Source organism: Xenopus laevis, chromosome 3L, assembly GCF_017654675.1.
Source record: "Xenopus laevis strain J_2021 chromosome 3L, Xenopus_laevis_v10.1, whole genome shotgun sequence".
Classification (NCBI taxonomy): domain Eukaryota; kingdom Metazoa; phylum Chordata; class Amphibia; order Anura; family Pipidae; genus Xenopus; species Xenopus laevis.
In genome coordinates, this window is record NC_054375.1 from 153,073,510 (window position 1) to 153,092,395 (window position 18,886).

General features: G+C 42.6%; 1 protein-coding gene across 4 annotated transcripts in view; it reads left to right on the top strand.

The window, feature by feature from the left end:
• The window catches only part of stag3.L (stromal antigen 3 L homeolog), a 74,295-nt gene that overhangs the window by 49,175 nt on the left and 6,234 nt on the right, over positions 1 to 18,886 (top strand). For all 4 annotated transcript variants that reach the window (XM_041587348.1, XM_041587350.1, XM_041587351.1 and 1 more), the window contains exons 21-29: positions 1,761 to 1,848; positions 2,247 to 2,327; positions 2,524 to 2,607; positions 3,627 to 3,804; positions 5,448 to 5,575; positions 9,391 to 9,492; positions 10,861 to 11,009; positions 11,149 to 11,271; positions 12,754 to 12,977. In XM_041587348.1, coding sequence (XP_041443282.1) covers positions 1,761 to 1,848; positions 2,247 to 2,327; positions 2,524 to 2,607; positions 3,627 to 3,804; positions 5,448 to 5,575; positions 9,391 to 9,492; positions 10,861 to 11,009; positions 11,149 to 11,271; positions 12,754 to 12,977 — 1,157 coding nt within the window. The remainder of the gene's footprint in view (positions 1 to 1,760; positions 1,849 to 2,246; positions 2,328 to 2,523; positions 2,608 to 3,626; positions 3,805 to 5,447; positions 5,576 to 9,390; positions 9,493 to 10,860; positions 11,010 to 11,148; positions 11,272 to 12,753; positions 12,978 to 18,886) is intronic.

Sequence of the window (18,886 nt, forward strand, 5' to 3'; positions counted from 1 at the left end):
GATGCCCGCGTCCTAAAAAAGGCGCCAAAACACAGGTATCAACCTGGTCGCTTTAAGGGTTAAGGGAGTAATTATAAGAAACTGTAGTTTGTTTTACTCTCACCTTATTAGTGTTGGCCATAGAGAGTAATAATAAGTAGCTCAGCATACTGTTTACTCTAATACACAGACAGTATTGGCCATAAGGAGTAATTATAGGCAGCTCAGCATACCTGTTACTCTAATACAAGCAGGGCCGCCATCGGGGGGGCAAGTGGCCCAGGCCTGAAGGGGGGCTGCATTTTTGAAAGAGCCGGGCCCCCCTTACGAGCGCCTGAGCCGTGCGGCCATTTCTCAGGTTGTAGAATGTGGAAGTGCCGAAAAGCCGAACAGCCGAAAGGCCCAAAGCGGTGAAAAGACCCGAAGTCACGAGGCGAAGTTGAAGTCCTGAAGCCACGAGTTCAATTCTATTGAACACCAGTTTGTGGGGGGTTTTTTTATCCCCTGGCCACCAATGTATTATTTTAATATTCTATAGGCCCCTGCCACCAATGTTTTTTGTTTTTTTTAATTTTGGGGGCCCTGTTTTTTTTTACTTGTAAGGGGGGCCCTGGAACCAATGTTTTTTATTTTTTTTTAATTTTTGGCAATGGGAGGTGGAGCCACAACTTATAAACCTGGGCGGGGTCGAGTCTTATTCTTCTGTCCCGCCTGCAGAGATGAGATTGACATTAACCCACACGTTTGCACTGACAGGAGGGACGACTAGAGAAAGATGGAATGAAGTTGATCAGTTTCAACAATCCCCGGAACTGTCGGGTCTGTCTGTGTATAGCTACCTGCAAATGCAGCATCTATATCATTCGCAATTTCAAAATACTCCACCCAAAATACAACAAACAACAGTAGAAACTAGAATACAATCACCAGTAAAACATAAGCTTGTGTCTAAAACATACACATACCTTGCATCTTAAAAATATGACCCTAGACCCAGGGTTAAACTTAAGTGGGAAGAAGGTTGCGGAGTTCACTTAGAACCCGATGACTGGAAAGAGATAGAGGACAGTCTCTATCTCCCTTTAATCAGACAGGCTCATTCAATTTAAAATTGTACACCAAAGGTACTTGACACCAAAAAAAAAACTACAACTTATGGGTCACCTAGAGCATTTCAGATGCCCTCGCTGCAATTTACCAGATGCGGATTTCATTCATCTTTTATGGTATTGTCCATGTATACAGAAATTTTGGAAAAAAGTAATGCAATTCTTAGCTGACGAATTTACCTTACCGCAAGTAACCCAGAACCCACTCCAGATTATTGATGAGAGCACTCGTTCTACGCACTCTTGTTCTACACTCTTGTTCTACGCACTCTTGTTCTACACTCTTGTTCTACACTCTTGTTCTACGCACTCTTGTTCTACGCTAAGAAAACAGTAGCCCTACACTGGATGGTACCAACACCTCCTACCCTTAAAAAATAGATCAAACTCATAAACTCTCAGCTGGAACTTTACAAGTTAACTTATATTGCCAGAGGATTCCCACAGAAATTCGAAAAAATATGGACTCCTTGGATGGATTCACCCGCAACAACGAGCCAATAACTCTGTTTAAGAAAATCCAATGTATCCTCTCCATGTCTACCTCTCTCTTTTTCCTACTATTCCTTCCTTCTAATTTTGTTTATTATTGAAACTTAATAAAAAGTTACTATACTATGAATAAAGTAGAATCTGGAAACCACTTAGTCACTTTAGTGTTTCTGCCTGCAGTGGTCACGATCTGTCTCGCTGGGAGTTGTTCGGCCCCTGCAGCCAAATACTGCTCAAAAGGATCAACACAGGAGAGGTTTCGGAACAGGTACAGCTCAGTCATTTCCTCTCTACACCACTTCATTCCAACTAGGGATGTACAGAATCCACTATTTTGGATTCGGCCGAACCCCCCGAATCCTTTGTGGAAGATTATGCCGAATACCGAACTGAATCCGAATCCCAATTTACATATGCAAATTAAAAACGGAAAGGGATAAAGAGAACCACGTGTGCAGAGAGTGATTAAAAAATGTTTTCCTTGTTTTGTGACAAAAAGTCATGGGATTTTAAGGATTCGGATTTGGTTCATCCCGGCGTGAGGATTCGGCCGAATCCTGCTGAAAACGGCTGAATCTTGGCCGAATACCGAACGGGATCCTGGATTCAGTGCATCCCGAATTCCAACTTTACTATAGTAATCCATACGCAGTATTTATCTTGCAGATAGTTATTCCTGCCCTTACCTGCTGCCACTTCTCTCTCTTGTGGGAGCTTTTCCACATCACCAACTCCAAAGGCTCACAGGTAGGATTTCTCGGTTTTTTTTTTAAACCTACAATATCACAGATCCGGGTCTGAGAACTTGGGCAGATGTAGCTCTTCTGGTGATCCAAGAAATAAATCAGATTCAGCAAACGAGGCACAGAAATAAAAGTGCTCATATTGTGAACTTTCCAGCCATCCCTTCCTCTTCTTCATATTTCTCCCTTCTTCTCCCCAGAATCAGCTGAAGCAAAAACTCCGGCAGTTCTGTGACATGTGTCAAAGCTGTCTGTCTGATCATCGGGCTGCTATAAGGAAACAGGTAACTTTCTCTCTTAGATTTCTTGCAGGACTTTCCATATCTTACTTAAAGGGGTTGTTCACCTTTGAGTTAACTGTTAGTATGATGTAGAGAGTGAATTTCTGAGACCATTTGCAATGGATTTTTATTATTTGTGGGTTTTGAGTTTCAGCAGTCTGGTTGCTAGGGTCCAAATTACCCTAGCAACCATGCACTGATTTGAATAGAAAACTGGAATATGAATAGGACAGATCCTAACTAGAAAGTCGAGAAATAAAAACTAGCAATAACAATAAATATGTAGCCTTACAGAGCATTTGTTTTTAGATGGGGTCAGTGACCCTATTTTTAAACCTGGACAGAGTCTGAAGCAAAAGACAAATAATTAGGGATGCACCGAATCCACTATTTGGGATTCGGCTGAATCCTTGGTGAAAGATTTGACTGAATACCAAACAGAATCCTAATTTGCATATGCAAATTAGGGGCAGGAAAGGAAAAAGTGGAAAAAATTCTTCTTTCGTCATGAAAAGTCACGTGATTTCCCTACCCGCCCCTAATTTACATATGCACTATTCGGCAGAATCCTGATGAAAAATGCAGAATCCTGGATAACGGGAAAAAAAAAACACAAAGACAAATTAAACTTTAAATTTGCTAAGTCTTTATTAAGAAATAATTTACCGATACTCTGCTTGCTCTCCTCTTTAGAAAAGGACGACAGGGCGACGATCCATCGCGCAGTGCTCAATTTCTCCTATAAGGAAGGCGGGGAGGAGAAATCGGGCGCCACACAATGGATGTCAAGCATGCTTGACAAAGGGGCGTGACCCCGAAACGTTGCACTACTGCATAATAAAATTGCAAGGGCTTGCCCTGCTACTACAATTCCTGTGTGCCGGTGAAATTCTTCTTACCCTTGTTGTGAGGCTGCCAATTCCTCTATCACTGGGCACCAGGATAAGAACCTTTGGGAGTGTGTGGTGTGCGGCTTCTCCATATTCTATTGGTCTCTCTCTTTTAACCCAATGTTTTTCCAGGCATTTGTACTCCTCAGCGATTTGCTGGTTATATTTGGTGGGCCCGTAGGCCAGAAGCAGAGATCTCACCTGCAGCCTCTTGTATATCGTCCCAATCTGTCTCTTCAGGCCGAGATGGCTGGATTTCTGTTGGATAATGTATTTGTTGATCCGGAAGAGGAGGAAGGTTCACAAACGGGTAGTCACAATCGCATTCAGTTGCAGACAATCAAAATCATTTTTTGTAATAATCAGCTTTCCAGGAAGTAATCCGAGGAGTCAGGAGATATTGTGATTTTCAAGAAAAAAAAACTACCATAACCAAAATGGCAAAATTCCAAATGTCCACTTCCCATTGGCTTCTTTGGCTTTTTGGTAGATCTTAGCGAATGTATTGATTGTAGTTTATTTTAAAGTAAATCTCGAAAATCTTGGAATTCAGGAGACGAGCAATTTCAAGGAGAACTAAAGCCTAAAAAGGAATAGGGCTAAAAATGGCATATTTTATAAAGGGAACTTATTGCACGAGGCTAAAGTTTCAGCTTGTCAATAGCAGCAATGATCCAGGACTTCAAACTTGTCACAGGGGGTCACCATCTTGGAAAGTGTCTGTGACACTCACATGCTCAGTGGGCTCTGATTGGCTGTTGAGAAGCTAAGCTTAGGGCTCGTCACTAATTATCCAGCAGAAAATGAGCTTCCCTGGCTGTAATATAAGCTGATGCTACAGGTTTGCTGATTATTCAATTCTGATACTAATTGCACTGGTTTCTGTACTGCCATGTAGTAATTATCTGTATTAATTACTAATCAGCATTATATTGTGACATTTCTATTCTATGTGTACTGTATATTGTGAGTGGCTCCCTAAGCTCAGTAAGTGACAGCAGCACAGAGCATGTGCAGTGAACCAGCAGAAAAGAAGATGGGGAGCTACTGGGGCATCTTTGGAGACACAGATCTTTACTGCTAAAGGGCTGTGGTTGCCTTGGGCTGGTACAGAAGTGCAAAACATCATGTACAACATTTCTAGCTACTTCTTTAGTTAGGCTTTAGTTCTCCTTTAATTGAAATTGTGACCCTTTCTCAAATAAAATCAGAAAATCTGAATCTTTGACCTTAACCATTAATCCCTTAGATTGAGGAGTAGGTACTGAAGTAGTAATGTTTAAAGGGATACTGTCAGGGGAAAACATGTTTTTTTTTTTTTTCAAAACACAGTGTTGTTCCAGCAGAATTCTGCACTGAAATCAATTTTTAAAAAGAGCAAACAGATTTTTTTTTATATTTAATTTTGAAACCTGACATGGGGCTAGACATATTGTCAGTTTCCCAGGTGCCCCCAGTCATGTGACTTGTGCTCTGATAAACTTCAGTCACTCTTTATTGCTGTACTGCAAGTTACAGTAATATCACCCCCTCTTCCCTTCTCCCCCCAACAGTAGAACAATGGGAAGGTAACCAGATAACAGCTCCCTAACACAAGATAACAGCTGCCTGGTAGATCTAAGAACAACACTCAATAGTAAAATCCAGGTCCCACTGAGACACATTCAGTTACATTGAGTAGGAGAAACAACAGCCTGCCAGAAAGCAGTTCCATCCTAAAGTGCTGGCTCTTTCTGAAAGCACATGACCAGAAAAAATGACCTGAGATGCACCTACACACCAATATTACAACTAAATACACTTGCTGGTTCAGGAATTACATTTTATATTGTAGAGTGAATTATTTGCAGTGTAAACAGTGTAATTTAGAAATAAAACATACATCATAATAATCATGACAGAATCCCTTTAAATGTATGTAAAACACTTATTTATGGTGAATGTATTTTTCAGAGGATGGGGCCCGACAAATTGATGTGCTACATGAGAGAAGAAATCTGCTCGCCGGTTACTGCAAACTGATCCTGTACGGTTCCCTACAGCTGCACTCTGCCAGCGATATCTTCAGGCATTACGTCAAGGTCAGAGTCCCTTTCCAGCGTATTACTATACTGCTTCCTAATTGCCTTTTTCTCATTTGCAGAGGCCACAGCAAAAAATTCCACCTGAGTTCCACCTGATTTTAAAACTAACCATGTTCAGTTACCCACGTTAGAAGTGACCTGTCCAGTACCAGATATAGGATGGCTATAATATCTACAAAAATGAATTATCAGTATATATATATATATATATATATATATATATATATATATATATATATATATATATATATATATATATATATATATATATATATATATATATATATATATATATAGTGAGAGCTGAGTAAGGGAGACCAATTGTGTTAAAGGGGTTGTTCACCTTTAAATTCACTTTAGTATGTTGGGAGTGATATTCTGAGACAATTTGCAATTGGTTTTTATTTGTGTTTTTTTATTCAGCAGCTCTCCAATTTCAGCAGTCGGGTCACTAGGATTCAAATTCCCCTAGCAACCATGCATTGATTTGAATAAGAGACTGTAGACTGTAAACTCTACAGGGCAGGGACCTCCTTCCCACTATGTCTCTTACCACATATAATTCTGTATATATTTATTATGTGATTTGTCTCCCCCATATACACTTTTATATATATTGTACTTTTATGCACTGTACAGCGCTGCGGCTCCTTAACAGCGCTTTACAAAGTAAGTTATACGTACATACATACATATGAATGGGAGAGGCCTGAATAGAAAGGTGAGTAATAAAGAATAGCAAATAGCAATAACAGTACATTTGTAGGCTTGCAGAGAATTTGTTTTTAGATGGGGTCAATGACCCCTCCCCCATTTAATAGCTGAAAAAAGGGTCAGACTTAAAGGTGAACCACCCATTTAAGGGTTGCATCTATGAACATAGTAGGGATCATTTACAAAGTAGGACACAGTGTGCCAAGGGAAAAAACAACCACAATCAGACCTATTTTTGCACGCACTCTGGGAAGGGCTGGCCGCAGTCTAAATGCCCACACACTGCCCGGCCGCATTCTACCTCTCTATCAGCCCCCAGACAATGGGGATTCTTCTAGTCTGGTCCCTGCAGGAGGGGAATGCACCTGGCAGGGAGTGCAAGGGGGAGGACATTGTCCCCTGCAGTGACGGCGGGGGATCGGGGGCAGTCTGGGTGCCATCTTGGGGTTGGCGCAAGGAGGAGGTGGTGCCTCCTCACTTCGCTCCAGGAAACTGGTGCACGCTACCTGAAGTAGAGACAACATTGCCATTGTTAGCACACCCCAGCAAGACGGAGGGGCGCAGAGCCAGCACAGGCAGTGCGTCTGCAGGAGAGCATCTCCTCCTCCCATGGGCCAGATTAACTCTGTGGCTGCACGGCTTTCCCTGACACCTTCATCTCCACTACCATGAATTGATCTACAAGGACATTATCGCTTCTTCAGAAATTCGGTTGAATCAGTTGGACAAAACCCAGCCCTCAGCTGAACAACCAAATGACATTTATAGGTCTGGAGTTCAACACCTTGCAACAGTCTGTGTCCCTTCCCTAGGACAAACAATGCAAGAACCAGGATCAGGTCCAGGCACTGATGGTTACCCAGATGCCCACAATTCACCAGGCAATGAAGGTACTAGGAACATTGGTGTCTTCAATAGAAGCAGTACTGTTTGCACAGATTCAGCTTCGTCCCCTTCAATCGAGTATCCTCGGAGTCTGGAAAGGGGACTTCTGTCACTGACGTTCTATGTGATCCCAAGGGTGAAGGACTCTCTCAGATGGTGGCTGCAACCATCCATACTGGCCACAGGTCAATCCTAGGTAATGCCAAACTGGACAGTGATATCAATGGATGGCAGCCTACAAGGCTGGGGGCGATGTGGCAGGACCTGGCAGGAACTAGTGCGTCACTAGGGCCTGTCTCAGATAGACCTGATGGCGTCCAGAAACATCTGAAAGGTGCCAGAGTTTTTCTCACGCTCCAGGACCTGATGGCCGCCGGGGTAGATGCCATGACCCAACAATGCCACTTCGAGCTGGCCTACATATTTCCTCCCCTTCCAATGCAACCACAAGTCCTCCAAAAGATCAGGCAAGCCACCATCACAGTGAAAGTAGTTGGACCCTATTGGCACAGGAGGACCTGGTTCTCAGACCTGCAGGAGATGTCAGTGGACCAACCAATCCGGCTGACCCCCAGGAGGGACCCATAATCCATCACAACCCTGGCCTCTTCACTTTGATGGGCTGGCTCTTGAAGCAGCCATTTGGAGACACAAGGGACTGGCAGAAGAGGTCACGGAGACTATGATCAGGGCTCGCAAGCTGACTTCATCCAGAGCCTATCATAGGATCTGGCGTTCCTATTGGAATTGGTGCAGAGAATCCCAGACACCTTTACTACAACTTGACATCCCACAGGTTCTAATGTTCCTACAGTGGGATGTCCAACTGGGATTTAAACTCCGTTCTATCAAGGTGCACATTTCGGCACCCGGATGGCATTAGATGACTCAATTAGAACATTTATGCGGGGGGGTGGCACACCTGGCCCCTCCATTTCGACAACTGGTGCCAGGATGGGATCTTAACCTTGTGCTTAAGGCTCTCCTCGAACCACCCTTGGAATCAATCTCTGACACATGGCTAACTTGGAAGGTGGTATTCCTGGTAGCAATATTGTTCGCCAGAAGAGTGTCTGAATTGGGGGCTCTTTTGTGTGACCCCACCGTCTTAATTTTCCACAAGCCAGTGTTGCACACAGTTCCTTCTTTTCTGCCCAAAGTTGTCTCCGCTGTCCACGTGAATCAGGAAATCGTAGTGCCGTCTCTCTGTCCAGATCCGAAAAACCAGAAGGAACGCAGACTCAACATCCTGGATGTGGTTAGAGCCTTGCGCAAATACCTGGAGCGATGCAAGCCCTTTTGTCGAACCCAGTCCATATTTGTAATTCCTTCTGGGTCCAGGAGGGGCAAAGGCCTCCTTTGCGAGGTGGATTCGGCAGAATATCCGGCATGCCTACTTGTCAAAGGGGAAGTAACCACATTACAACAGACCTGGGCACACTCAACAAGGGCAATGAGAGCGTCCTGGGCATGACGCAACTCTGCTTCTCTGCTGGGGGGAAAAAGGGAGGGGGTGATATCACTCCAGCTTGCAGTACAGCAGTAAAGAGTGATTGAAGTTTATCAGAGCACAAGTCACATGACTTGGGGCAGCTGGGATACTGACAATATGTCTAGCACCATGTCAGATTTCAAAATTGAATATAAAAAAATCTGTTTGCACTTTTGAGAAATGGATTTCAGTGCAGAATTCTGCTGGAGCAGCACTATTAACTGATTCGTTTTGGAAAAAACATTTTTTCCCATGACAGTATCCCTTTAACCCCATACGTTCCCTGTGTCCCCCTTTAGACAACAGAGAAATGTATTTAACGGTGAGTAACAAAGATCCTATTTTTTGGAGCACAGCCTAAACTAAAATCATTCATATTGAATCATTACTGGTAGTTTAACACAGTTCTTGTATAGTAACCCTGTAACATTTAGCCTATGGTCAGGTTATCAGCCAATCAAAGCAGAGCAGGGGGCTATACTGAGCCACATCAGGATTACAAGCCACTTAAAGCATTGGTTGGGGCTTATACTGTGCCAGAAACCACTCCATAAAAAGCACAGTGTAGGGGAGGTAGTGAGGTCATATGAGGGGAATTGGGCGAGTGGGACCCCTCCTTTCCTCTGTTTGTTATAGCATTTTAAGACAAAATGAGCATTAATACTAAATTACAAATGCAGCTGTATAACCAGCAGACTCAAATGCCAGTGATCTGTTTCAGTTTAACACCAATTACGGAGATATTATTAAGGAGATGCTGCACAAGTCCCGAAGCATCAGCAAAGAGGAGAGCACCAAGACTGTTCTGCTTAGCCTCACTCAGGTGAAAGAACAATTTGTGTCTATGTCTATGAGTGATATATTCTGATAAAAAATATTATATGCTGATAAGTATGTAATTCTGAAGTGAAGAACGTGGAAAAGTAGAGGTATTCCCTGTACAAAGCACAATTCAGCAGGAACAGTCCCCTAAGTTTGCTCATAGTCTGTACAGAGAGATCCCATAAAACTATGGCAGCATAGGTATTCCTCTGTACTAAGCACAATTCAGCAGGAACAGACCCCTAAGTTTGCTCATAGTCTGTACAGAGAGATCCCATAAAACTATGGCAGCATAGGTATTCCTCTGTACAAAGCACAATTCAGCAGGAACAGTCCCCTAAGTTTGCTCATAGTCTGTACAGAGAGATCCCATAAAACTATGGCAGCATAGGTATTCCTCTGTACTAAGCACAATTCAGCAGGAACAGACCCCTAAGTTTGCTCATAGTCTGTACAGAGAGATCCCATAAAACTATGGCAGCATAGGTATTCCCTGTACTAAGCACAATTCAGCAGGAACAGCCCCTAAGTTTGTTCATAGTCTATACAGAGAGATCCCATAAAACTATGGCTGCATAGGTATTCCCCTGTACTAAGCACAATTCAGCAGGAACAGCCCCTAAGTTTACTCATAGTCTGTACAGAGAGGTCCCATAAAAATATGGCAGCATAGGTATTCCTCTGTACTAAGCACAATTCAGCAGGAACAGTCTCTAAGTTTGCTCATAGTCTGTACAGAGAGATCCCATAAACTATGACAGCATAGGTATTCCCTGTACTAAGCACAATTCAGCAGGAACAGTCCCTAAGTTTGCTCATAGTCTGTACAGAGAGATCCCATAAAACTATGGCAGCATAGGTATTCCCTGTACTAAGCACAATTCAGCAGGAACAGTCCCCTAAGTTTGCTCATAGTCTGTACAGAGAAATCCCATAAAACTATGGCAGCATAGGTATTCACTGTACTAAGCACAATTCAGCAGGAACAGTCCCTAAGTTTGCTCATAGTCTGTACAGAGAGATCCCATAAAACTATGGCAGCATAGGTATTCCCCTGTAATAAGTACAATTCAGCAGGAACAGTCCCCAGAAGAATAGGGGTAGGTATTGGCAAAGGGAGGAGCATCTTTATATTAATCCTGATTAAGATGTGGAACAGGCAGGGTCCAGATACCATTGGCCATGTAGTGTAGGCCAGTATAGCATATGTGTATTGGGCTTAAACAATGGCATTTCTGAATGAATGTGAAGAGTGTCTCTTTAGTATCACTGTTGGCCAATACACAAGTCAAACCTAGGGAAATTCTCCATGAATGGCCAGTGAGCTAAAGCTCATTTCTTTTTCTCCAACTCCCTGCTCTCTATATAGGCCTTTACAGGGCTGTGCCAAGAGTGTGACACCCCACCCGTGCGCTCCTCTCCTCCTTTGCTAGAAATTCGGGTGTTGGCCAAGAGATTGGCTCTACTCTATGGACCTGATCAGATGAGATATCGTCAGGATATTGTTTTGCTACACAAGTAAGTGATGCTATATATATATATATATATATATATATATATATATATATATATATATATATATATATACCCTGCTAGGTACTACTCTTTTCCCACCATATCTTACTGGGATTAATGCATGAGTTATTTCTCACATTAGGGAGGGCATAAAATTCTCTCTGCGCCAGAATAAAACATCTGACTGGAGCCCTGAAAACCTGCTGTTCCTGGATGTACTGAGTGAATTCTCCCACAAAACCATCAAGCCAGACAAAAAGGCTGTGTAAGTAGCTAGTGGTTATACAGACAGGGTATCAGGGATGAAGCCAGTTGAGACATGACTAAGGAGGAATACTCAGTATATAATAGAATGGAGTCAAAGGCAACTGAACATTTAGTGTTTTTAAAATTTTGGAGGATTTTCAAAAAAAATCACATGCCTGTGTATTTCAAACCCAGCAGCACCCTAAGACAGAAGTTGGTGCACCCTAAAGACCCAACACCAAAGCACATGAAGAGCAATGGGGTCTATCCTGTCCAGTGTAGTGAAGAGTGCTCAGATCTATACATTGGGGAGTCAAAACAACTACTTTGTACCAGGGGCCTTCTGCGTCCTCAAACACCCCTACAGGGGTTACCGCCACCCCTCCCCCAAGCGCATGTAAATTAAACCTACCTTCAGCACATCGGGGGAGGGAGATTAGTGGTCATGGGAGCACTGGCGGAGTTCTAGGGCCCACTGTCGGATCAGCCCGTTATTGCCCAACCTCAAAAAAGGCATATCAGGGAGAGATCTACCCATTTGGTGAGGTCTGTATGTATGGCCAGCTTAAAGGAGAGGGAAAGGTTAAAATTAAGTAAGCTTTATCAGAAAGATCTTTATAAAGAGAGAGAGAGAGACTCAGGCAGTGGTGTCACAGCCAGCTAATATGGCAGCTGCTATCCTAAACAAATAGAGACATTGTCTAGAGCTGCTTACTCTGGTATGCTTACTTCCCAGCCATGCAGAACTCAAGCAGCTTTGTTTGTTTCCCTGTAGAGCAGTCGGTGATTGTGTAGAGATTTGAATTGGATTTTATTTTTGCCTTTACATCCCCTTTACTGTTTCCAACTCCAGCTGCAGGGACAAAGATCATGGAGCCAGATTTAAACAGATAAACCGGGATTCTATTTGGAGGATTATTTTGCTGCAGCCACTGGTTCTGCAGAGTTGGAGAAAGTTTGTATTAAACAATACAAAAACTATAAAATCCACATTAGATCACATGACAACGCAGGAGCCAGTGCAGTCTGTATATTCTGATTATTAATCAGTCTTGCTGTATCGGCTTCTGGCAGATATTATTTGACTTGTGCTGTTTTGATCATTTATGACGATCCCTAAGCAGCCCAGACCACACTGAGCATGTGCACAGTCTTAGTCTTGCAAAGATGTATAACAAAGTTACAAGATGGTGACCCCCTGTGGCCAACTGTAAAAATATAAATCATTTGTTTGATTAGGTTTGTGGTGCAGTAAGTTCATGTTTATATTTAGTACAGCATTTCTAGCCTAGTTTAGACTTTACTTCCCCTTTAAGTCTACTAAGCTACTTCCTGCCAAAGGATCAATATGCAAAGGATTTGTGGAGGAGGTTTCCTTTGGCATGGCAGTAGTCTCTTACAAGGGGACACACACAGGTATTTACTAGTTTAGACACAAGACTAGAGCACACATTAGCAGCTGCCTTTACTTTCTCTTACTTCTTCCCTGCAACACTCCCAGCATGAAATATTTAGAACAGACCATTGAGCAGTGGCTGCCCTTCCAACCTGTGAGAAAGGATGAGGTTTGGGCCCCTCTTCTGGCATACAGCAAGTCTCTGTCTGTAGATGAGGAGTCCTCTTCTGCTACTGAAAGCGATATTTTTCCACCCAAGGAAGGAACGAAGAGGAGCACTGCAAGGCCATTAGCTCCTTCACCAAGCAAGAGAATGAAAACTAGCGAAGGTAAGTGGACCAATTCTCAATACATTTGTATTATTAATCAGTATGTGTGGGACCATTTTGTGTTTGTCTGAAGCACAGAAATACAGAATAACAAAAAGCTGGAGGCAAAAGCAGCACAAGGCACATTCCAAACAGATTTTGTCAGTTTCCCAGCTGCCCCTGGTCATGTGACTTGTGCCTGCACTTTAGGATGGAACTGCTTTCTGGCAGGCTGTTATTTCGCCTACTTAATGTAACTGGATCAGTCTCAGTGGGACTTGGCTTTTACTATTGAGTGGTGTTCTTAGATCTACCAGGCAGCTGTTATTTGTGTTATGGAGATGCTATCTCGTTACCTTCCCATTGTTCTGTTGTTGGTGTTATATATGGGGGTGTTGATATCACTCCAACTTGCAGTACAGCAGTAAAGAGTGACTGAAGTTCATCAGAGCACAAGTCACATGACTGGGGGCAGCTGGGAAACTGGAAATATGTCTAGCCCCATGTCAGATTTCAAAATTGAATATAAAAAAATCTGTTTGCTCTTTTGAGAAACAGATTTCAGTGCAGAATTCTGCTGGAGCAGCACTATTAACTGATGTGTTTTGAAAAAAACATGTTTTCCCATGACAGTATCCCTTTAATATCATTAAAAATAAATAAATAATGAGTGTTCATTGCAAAAGTGCCTAGAATAGCCCACTCATCAGTTTTACATTCACTTTTTTTTAAGGTTTACTTATCCTTTAAAAGTTCCCAGTTCATATAACCACTTCTACCCTTATCATACCCCATGATGCTATGGCCCTTGTAGAGCCCTGGTCTCCTCCACAAAGCTTCTCAACTCTTCCTGATCCAACGCACATGAACGCCAGTTATGTTATATATATGTGTGGTATATGTTCTCAAATCAGCCTCCACATAGTTCAGCCATTGTTTTCTTGGATGTCCCATGAGTCGTCTGGCCTTTCACAGTAGACCTTCCTCAGGACTCGCTCCTCTCCAATACTTGTATCCTTGCTCACAAAAACGTGCAGTAATTTCATCATGTGGGCACGGGTATTCTAGTTTGGAATTTTCAGGAGTTCAGGGGAACAAGTTCCCAGAGTGGCTTCATACGGAGACAGGGCTATAAATGCACTTGGGCCTCTGTATTACCCATGCGACTCTGCTCCAACTAGAGTCCTGCAGTGGGTCGGGTACCTGCGGGTTACCTGTAAAAAATGTGGGTACCCTGCGGGATGAGGGTAGAATTTTCTGGTGCGGATACAGATGCGGTTTGCGAGTCTCATCCATATTTATCTTTTGTTGTATTGTCTGTATTTTTACTCCTTTTTAAAATTTTACAAAACTTTTCTGTCTCCACCCACTTTTGATGACAGTTAAATGTATAATAACAGGAAAGTTACTGCATTTTTTGTACTTATATTAATGTCAATGTTATTATACATTTAAAGGAAAACTATACCCCCAAAATGAACACTTAAGCAACAGATAGTTAACATCATATTAAGTGACATATTAAAGAGTCTTATCAAACTGGTATATATATATTTAAGTAAATATAGCGTTTTATGTCTGTTGCCTTGAGCCACCATTTTGTGATGGCCTGTGTGCTGCCACAGAGCTCACCTAACCGGAAATACTGCAGCTCTAACTGTAACAGGAAGAGATCACCTGACCAGAAATACTGCAGTTCTAACTGTAACAGGAAGAGATCACCTGACCAGAAATACTGCAGCTATAACTGTAACAGGAAGAGATCACCTGACCAGAAATACTGCAGCTCTAACTGTAACAGGAAGAGATCACCTGACCAGAAATACTGCAGCTCTAACTGTAACAGGAAGAGATCACCTGACCAGAAATACTGCAGCTCTAACTGTAACAGGAAGAGATCACCTGACCAGAAATACTGCAGCTCTAACTGTAACAGGAAGAGATCACCTGACCAGAAATACTGCAGCTCTAACTGTAACAGGAAGAGATCACCTGACCAGAAATACTGCAGCTCTAACTGTAACAGGAAGAGATCACCTGACCAGAAATACTGCAGCTCTGTTACAGGAAGAGATCACCTGACCAGAAATACTGCAGCTCTAACTGTAACAGGAAGAAATCACCTGACCAGAAATACTGCAGCTCTGACTGTAACAGGAAGAGATCACCTGACCAGAAATACTGCAGCTTTAACTGTAACAGGAAGAGATCAGCTGACCAGAAATACTGCAGCTCTAACTGTAACAGGAAGAGATCACCTGACCAGAAATACTGCAGCTCTAACTGTAACAGGAAGAGATCACCTGACCAGAAATACTGCAGCTCTAACTGTAACAGGAAGAAGTGTGGAAGCAAAAGACACAACTCTGTCTGTTAATTGGCTCATGTGACCTAACATGTATGGTTTGTTGGTTTGTTTGTGAGCACAGTGAATCCTATGATCCCAGGGAGCGGCCCTTGTTTTTTAAAATGTCAGTTTTCTATTTATGATTACCCAATGGCACATACTACTAGAAAAGTATATTATTATGAAAAGGATTTATTTACATATGAGCTGTTTTATGCAATATCTTTTTATAGAGACCTACATTGTTTGGGGGGTATAGTTTTCCTTTAACTTTCTCCTAATATTAACAATAAACATTCCACAGTCCGCTATTGTTATTTAGGGGTACATTCTTGGTTTCATCTACGTAGTGGAAAAGACTTCTTGAGCCACTATGGTTGTTTTTGCTTTTTATTCTGAATGGGTTTTAATGTGGATTAATAAAGAGTTTTTTTGTAACTTTGGGGATTCTCAACTATAGGTGCACGTTGTAGACATTTATAGATATTGCAGTTTTATGTAGCTCCTGAAGGGGTCGCTATTGTGAGGCCTGTGACAAGTTAGAATCTGTAAGCCTATGATTAAGGGAGGTGCTCCCAAAACGCCTCAGGCGATGTTGGTCTGTGACCTATTGCAATAAATCATCTTTTATCCGGAGTGCCGCCTTTCCTTTGCAATAGTAAATATTTTCAGGTTGTGGTTCGGGTCGCAGTATGTGGGTTACGGGTTCAGGTCAAGTCTGGGTCTCAAAAATTGGGTCAGCGCAGGACTCTAGCGTCGTCTCTTCCAGCCACTTATGATACAGCAATCGAATGGCTTTTAAGCAATTGTTTTTTTCCTCTCCTGCCAATTCTCTATTGTTCACACTTGTGACACCTCTATTGTTCACTCCCCTAAAGCCCCTGTACTGTTCTACCTGAGACCCAGACTGAAACTGCCACATTGTTCACCTGTTCCACCTTATACAAAATGCTAATGGGGCCCCAGCTCTGTGTCACTGTATGTAGTACATATTAGACTGATAGGTTTCCCTGTCTCCTGCTCTGTTCTGTCTTCTCTCCCTGTGTGTGCCATTCTCTGCTTGCCCAGTGCTGCCTGTGTGTGCCATTCTCTGCTTGCCCAGTGCTGCTTGTGTGTGCCATTCTCTGCTTGCCCAGTGCTGCTTGTGTGTGCCATTCTCTGCTTGCCCAGTGCTGCTTGTGTGTGCCATTCTCTGCTTGCCCAGTGCTGCTTGTGTGTGCCATTCTCTGCTTGCCCAGTGCTGCTTGTGTGTGCCATTCTCTGCTTGCCCAGTGCTGCTTGTGTGTGCCATTCTCTGCTTGCCCAGTGCTGCTTGTGTGTGCCATTCTCTGCTTGCCCAGTGCTGCTTGTGTGTGCCATTCTCTGCTTGCCCAGTGCTGCTTGTGTGTGCCATTCTCTGCTTGCTCAGTGCTGCTTGTGTGTGCCATTCTCTGCTTGCCCAGTGCTGCTTGTGTGTGCCATTCTCTGCTTGCCCAGTGCTGCTTGTGTGTGCCATTCTCTGCTTGCCCAGTGCTGCTTGTGTGTGCCATTCTCTGCTTGCCCAGTGCTGCTTGTGTGTGCATTTCTCTGCTTGCCCAGTGCTGCTTGTGTGTGCCATTCTCTGCTTGCCCAGTGCTGCTTGTGTGTGCCATTCTCTGCTTGCCCAGTGCTGCTTGTGTGTGCCATTCTCTGCTTGCCCAGTGCTGCTTGTGTGTGCCATTCTCTGCTTGCCCAGTGCTGCTTGTGTGTGTCATTCTCTGCTTGCCCAGTGCTGCTTGTGTGTGCCATTCTCTGTTTGCCCTATGCGACCTGTGGAATGTAAGCCTGTTAGGGGTTTGTTCTTGGGGTTTGTTAGCATTTGTTAATTGTTGTTAAGGGCCCCTAAGGTGTTTAACCCTTTCTCTGCCAGCCAATTTGGCCAAGTTGAAACTTCTATTGCCAGACCGTTTTTGAACATTTTTTGCTCTTTCACTTTAGGGGACTTGCCTGGGGGGGTCTTTTAGTTTACCCACGAAAACAAGGTATCGTTTTTCTCAGGACAACCTAAGCTTTCAAAATATGCTAGTATTTTGTTGTCATTCCACTCCAGTAAAAAGATATGGGCTTCTAAATGTATAAAAAAAAAACAAAAAAAACAGTTTCACATGATAAAAACACATATATCAGAAGCATAATTTATTTTATGCATGAGAACATGGCAGATTTGGAAAGTTCTGTGTCTCCTGAACGCGCCAATACCAAATATATATAGTTTTATGGAGATTTCTTACTTCTATAGATCAAAAACTTCGAAGCAGTAAACAACCAAATTTCCAAAGCACTGCTCTACAAAACTGCATACATCTGATTTCAAGACCAAACATTCCACTAACAGTAGGTTTACCCTAAAAAACTACCCCTTATTGGATAGAACAGATTCTAACGAGTTCAAAATGGGTAAATATATATTTGTACTCCAAACTACCAAGTTGCAATTCTTTCCTAAAGTTAGCAGTTTTTATAAAAAGTGTCCAGTCTACAGCATCGTATCTCCCGCATATCATTATATACCAAGATACAACACCCTAAATATGAAAGCCCAGGGTCTGCTGAACAGTTTGATGCCCAATATGCATAGGTATGCCTAAGTATGTGGCGTATCGGGGCCCCAAAACGAAGACACCCCATATGAGTTATCAGTTCTGGAATTCCAAATACTGCAAAATCAGCACATTTACAGCATTTCTCAAGGGGCAAAAGTACAAAAATGCATGTTCACCCCAGAAAACCATATATTTTTGGAAAGTACACATTCTGACGAATCTAATATGGGTATGCATGTCTTTCTACTCCAAAGTACCAAGCCGTAAAGCGTTCCTACATTTGCCAATTTTTATGACATTACCGAAAATCATCTCAATATTGCAACTCTGAAGCATCGTATCTCCCACATATCATTATATACCAAAATAAAACACACTAAATATGAAAGCCCAGGGTCCGCTGAACAGTTTGATGCCCAATATGCATAAGTACACCTAAGTATGTAGCGTATAGGGGTCCCAGAACGAAGACAGTTCTGTAATTCCAAATACTGCAAAATCAGCACATTTACAGCATTTTATGAGGGGCAAAAGTACAAAAATGCATGTTCACCCCAGAAAACCATATACTTTTGGAAAGTACACATTCTGACGAATCTAAAATGGGTATGCATGTCTTTCTACTCCAAATTACCAAGCAGCAAAGCTTTCCTACATTTCGCAGTTTTTATGACATATACAAAAATCTCCTCAATACTCCAACTCTAAAGCATTGTATCTCCTACATATCATTATATACCAAGATAAAACTCCCTAAACTTGAAAGTCTGGGTCCGCTGAACAGTATGATACCCAATATGCATAGGTACCCCTAAGTATGTGGCATATAGGGGCCCCAGAAAGAAGACACCCCATACGAGTTCTGTAATTCCAGATACTGCAAAATCAGCACATATACAGGATTTTGTGACAGGCAAAGGTACAAAAAATTACGTTCACCCCAGAAAACCATATATTTTTGGAAAGTACACATTCTACCGAATAAAAATTTGCTAAAACTGTCTTTCTACTCCACACGTACA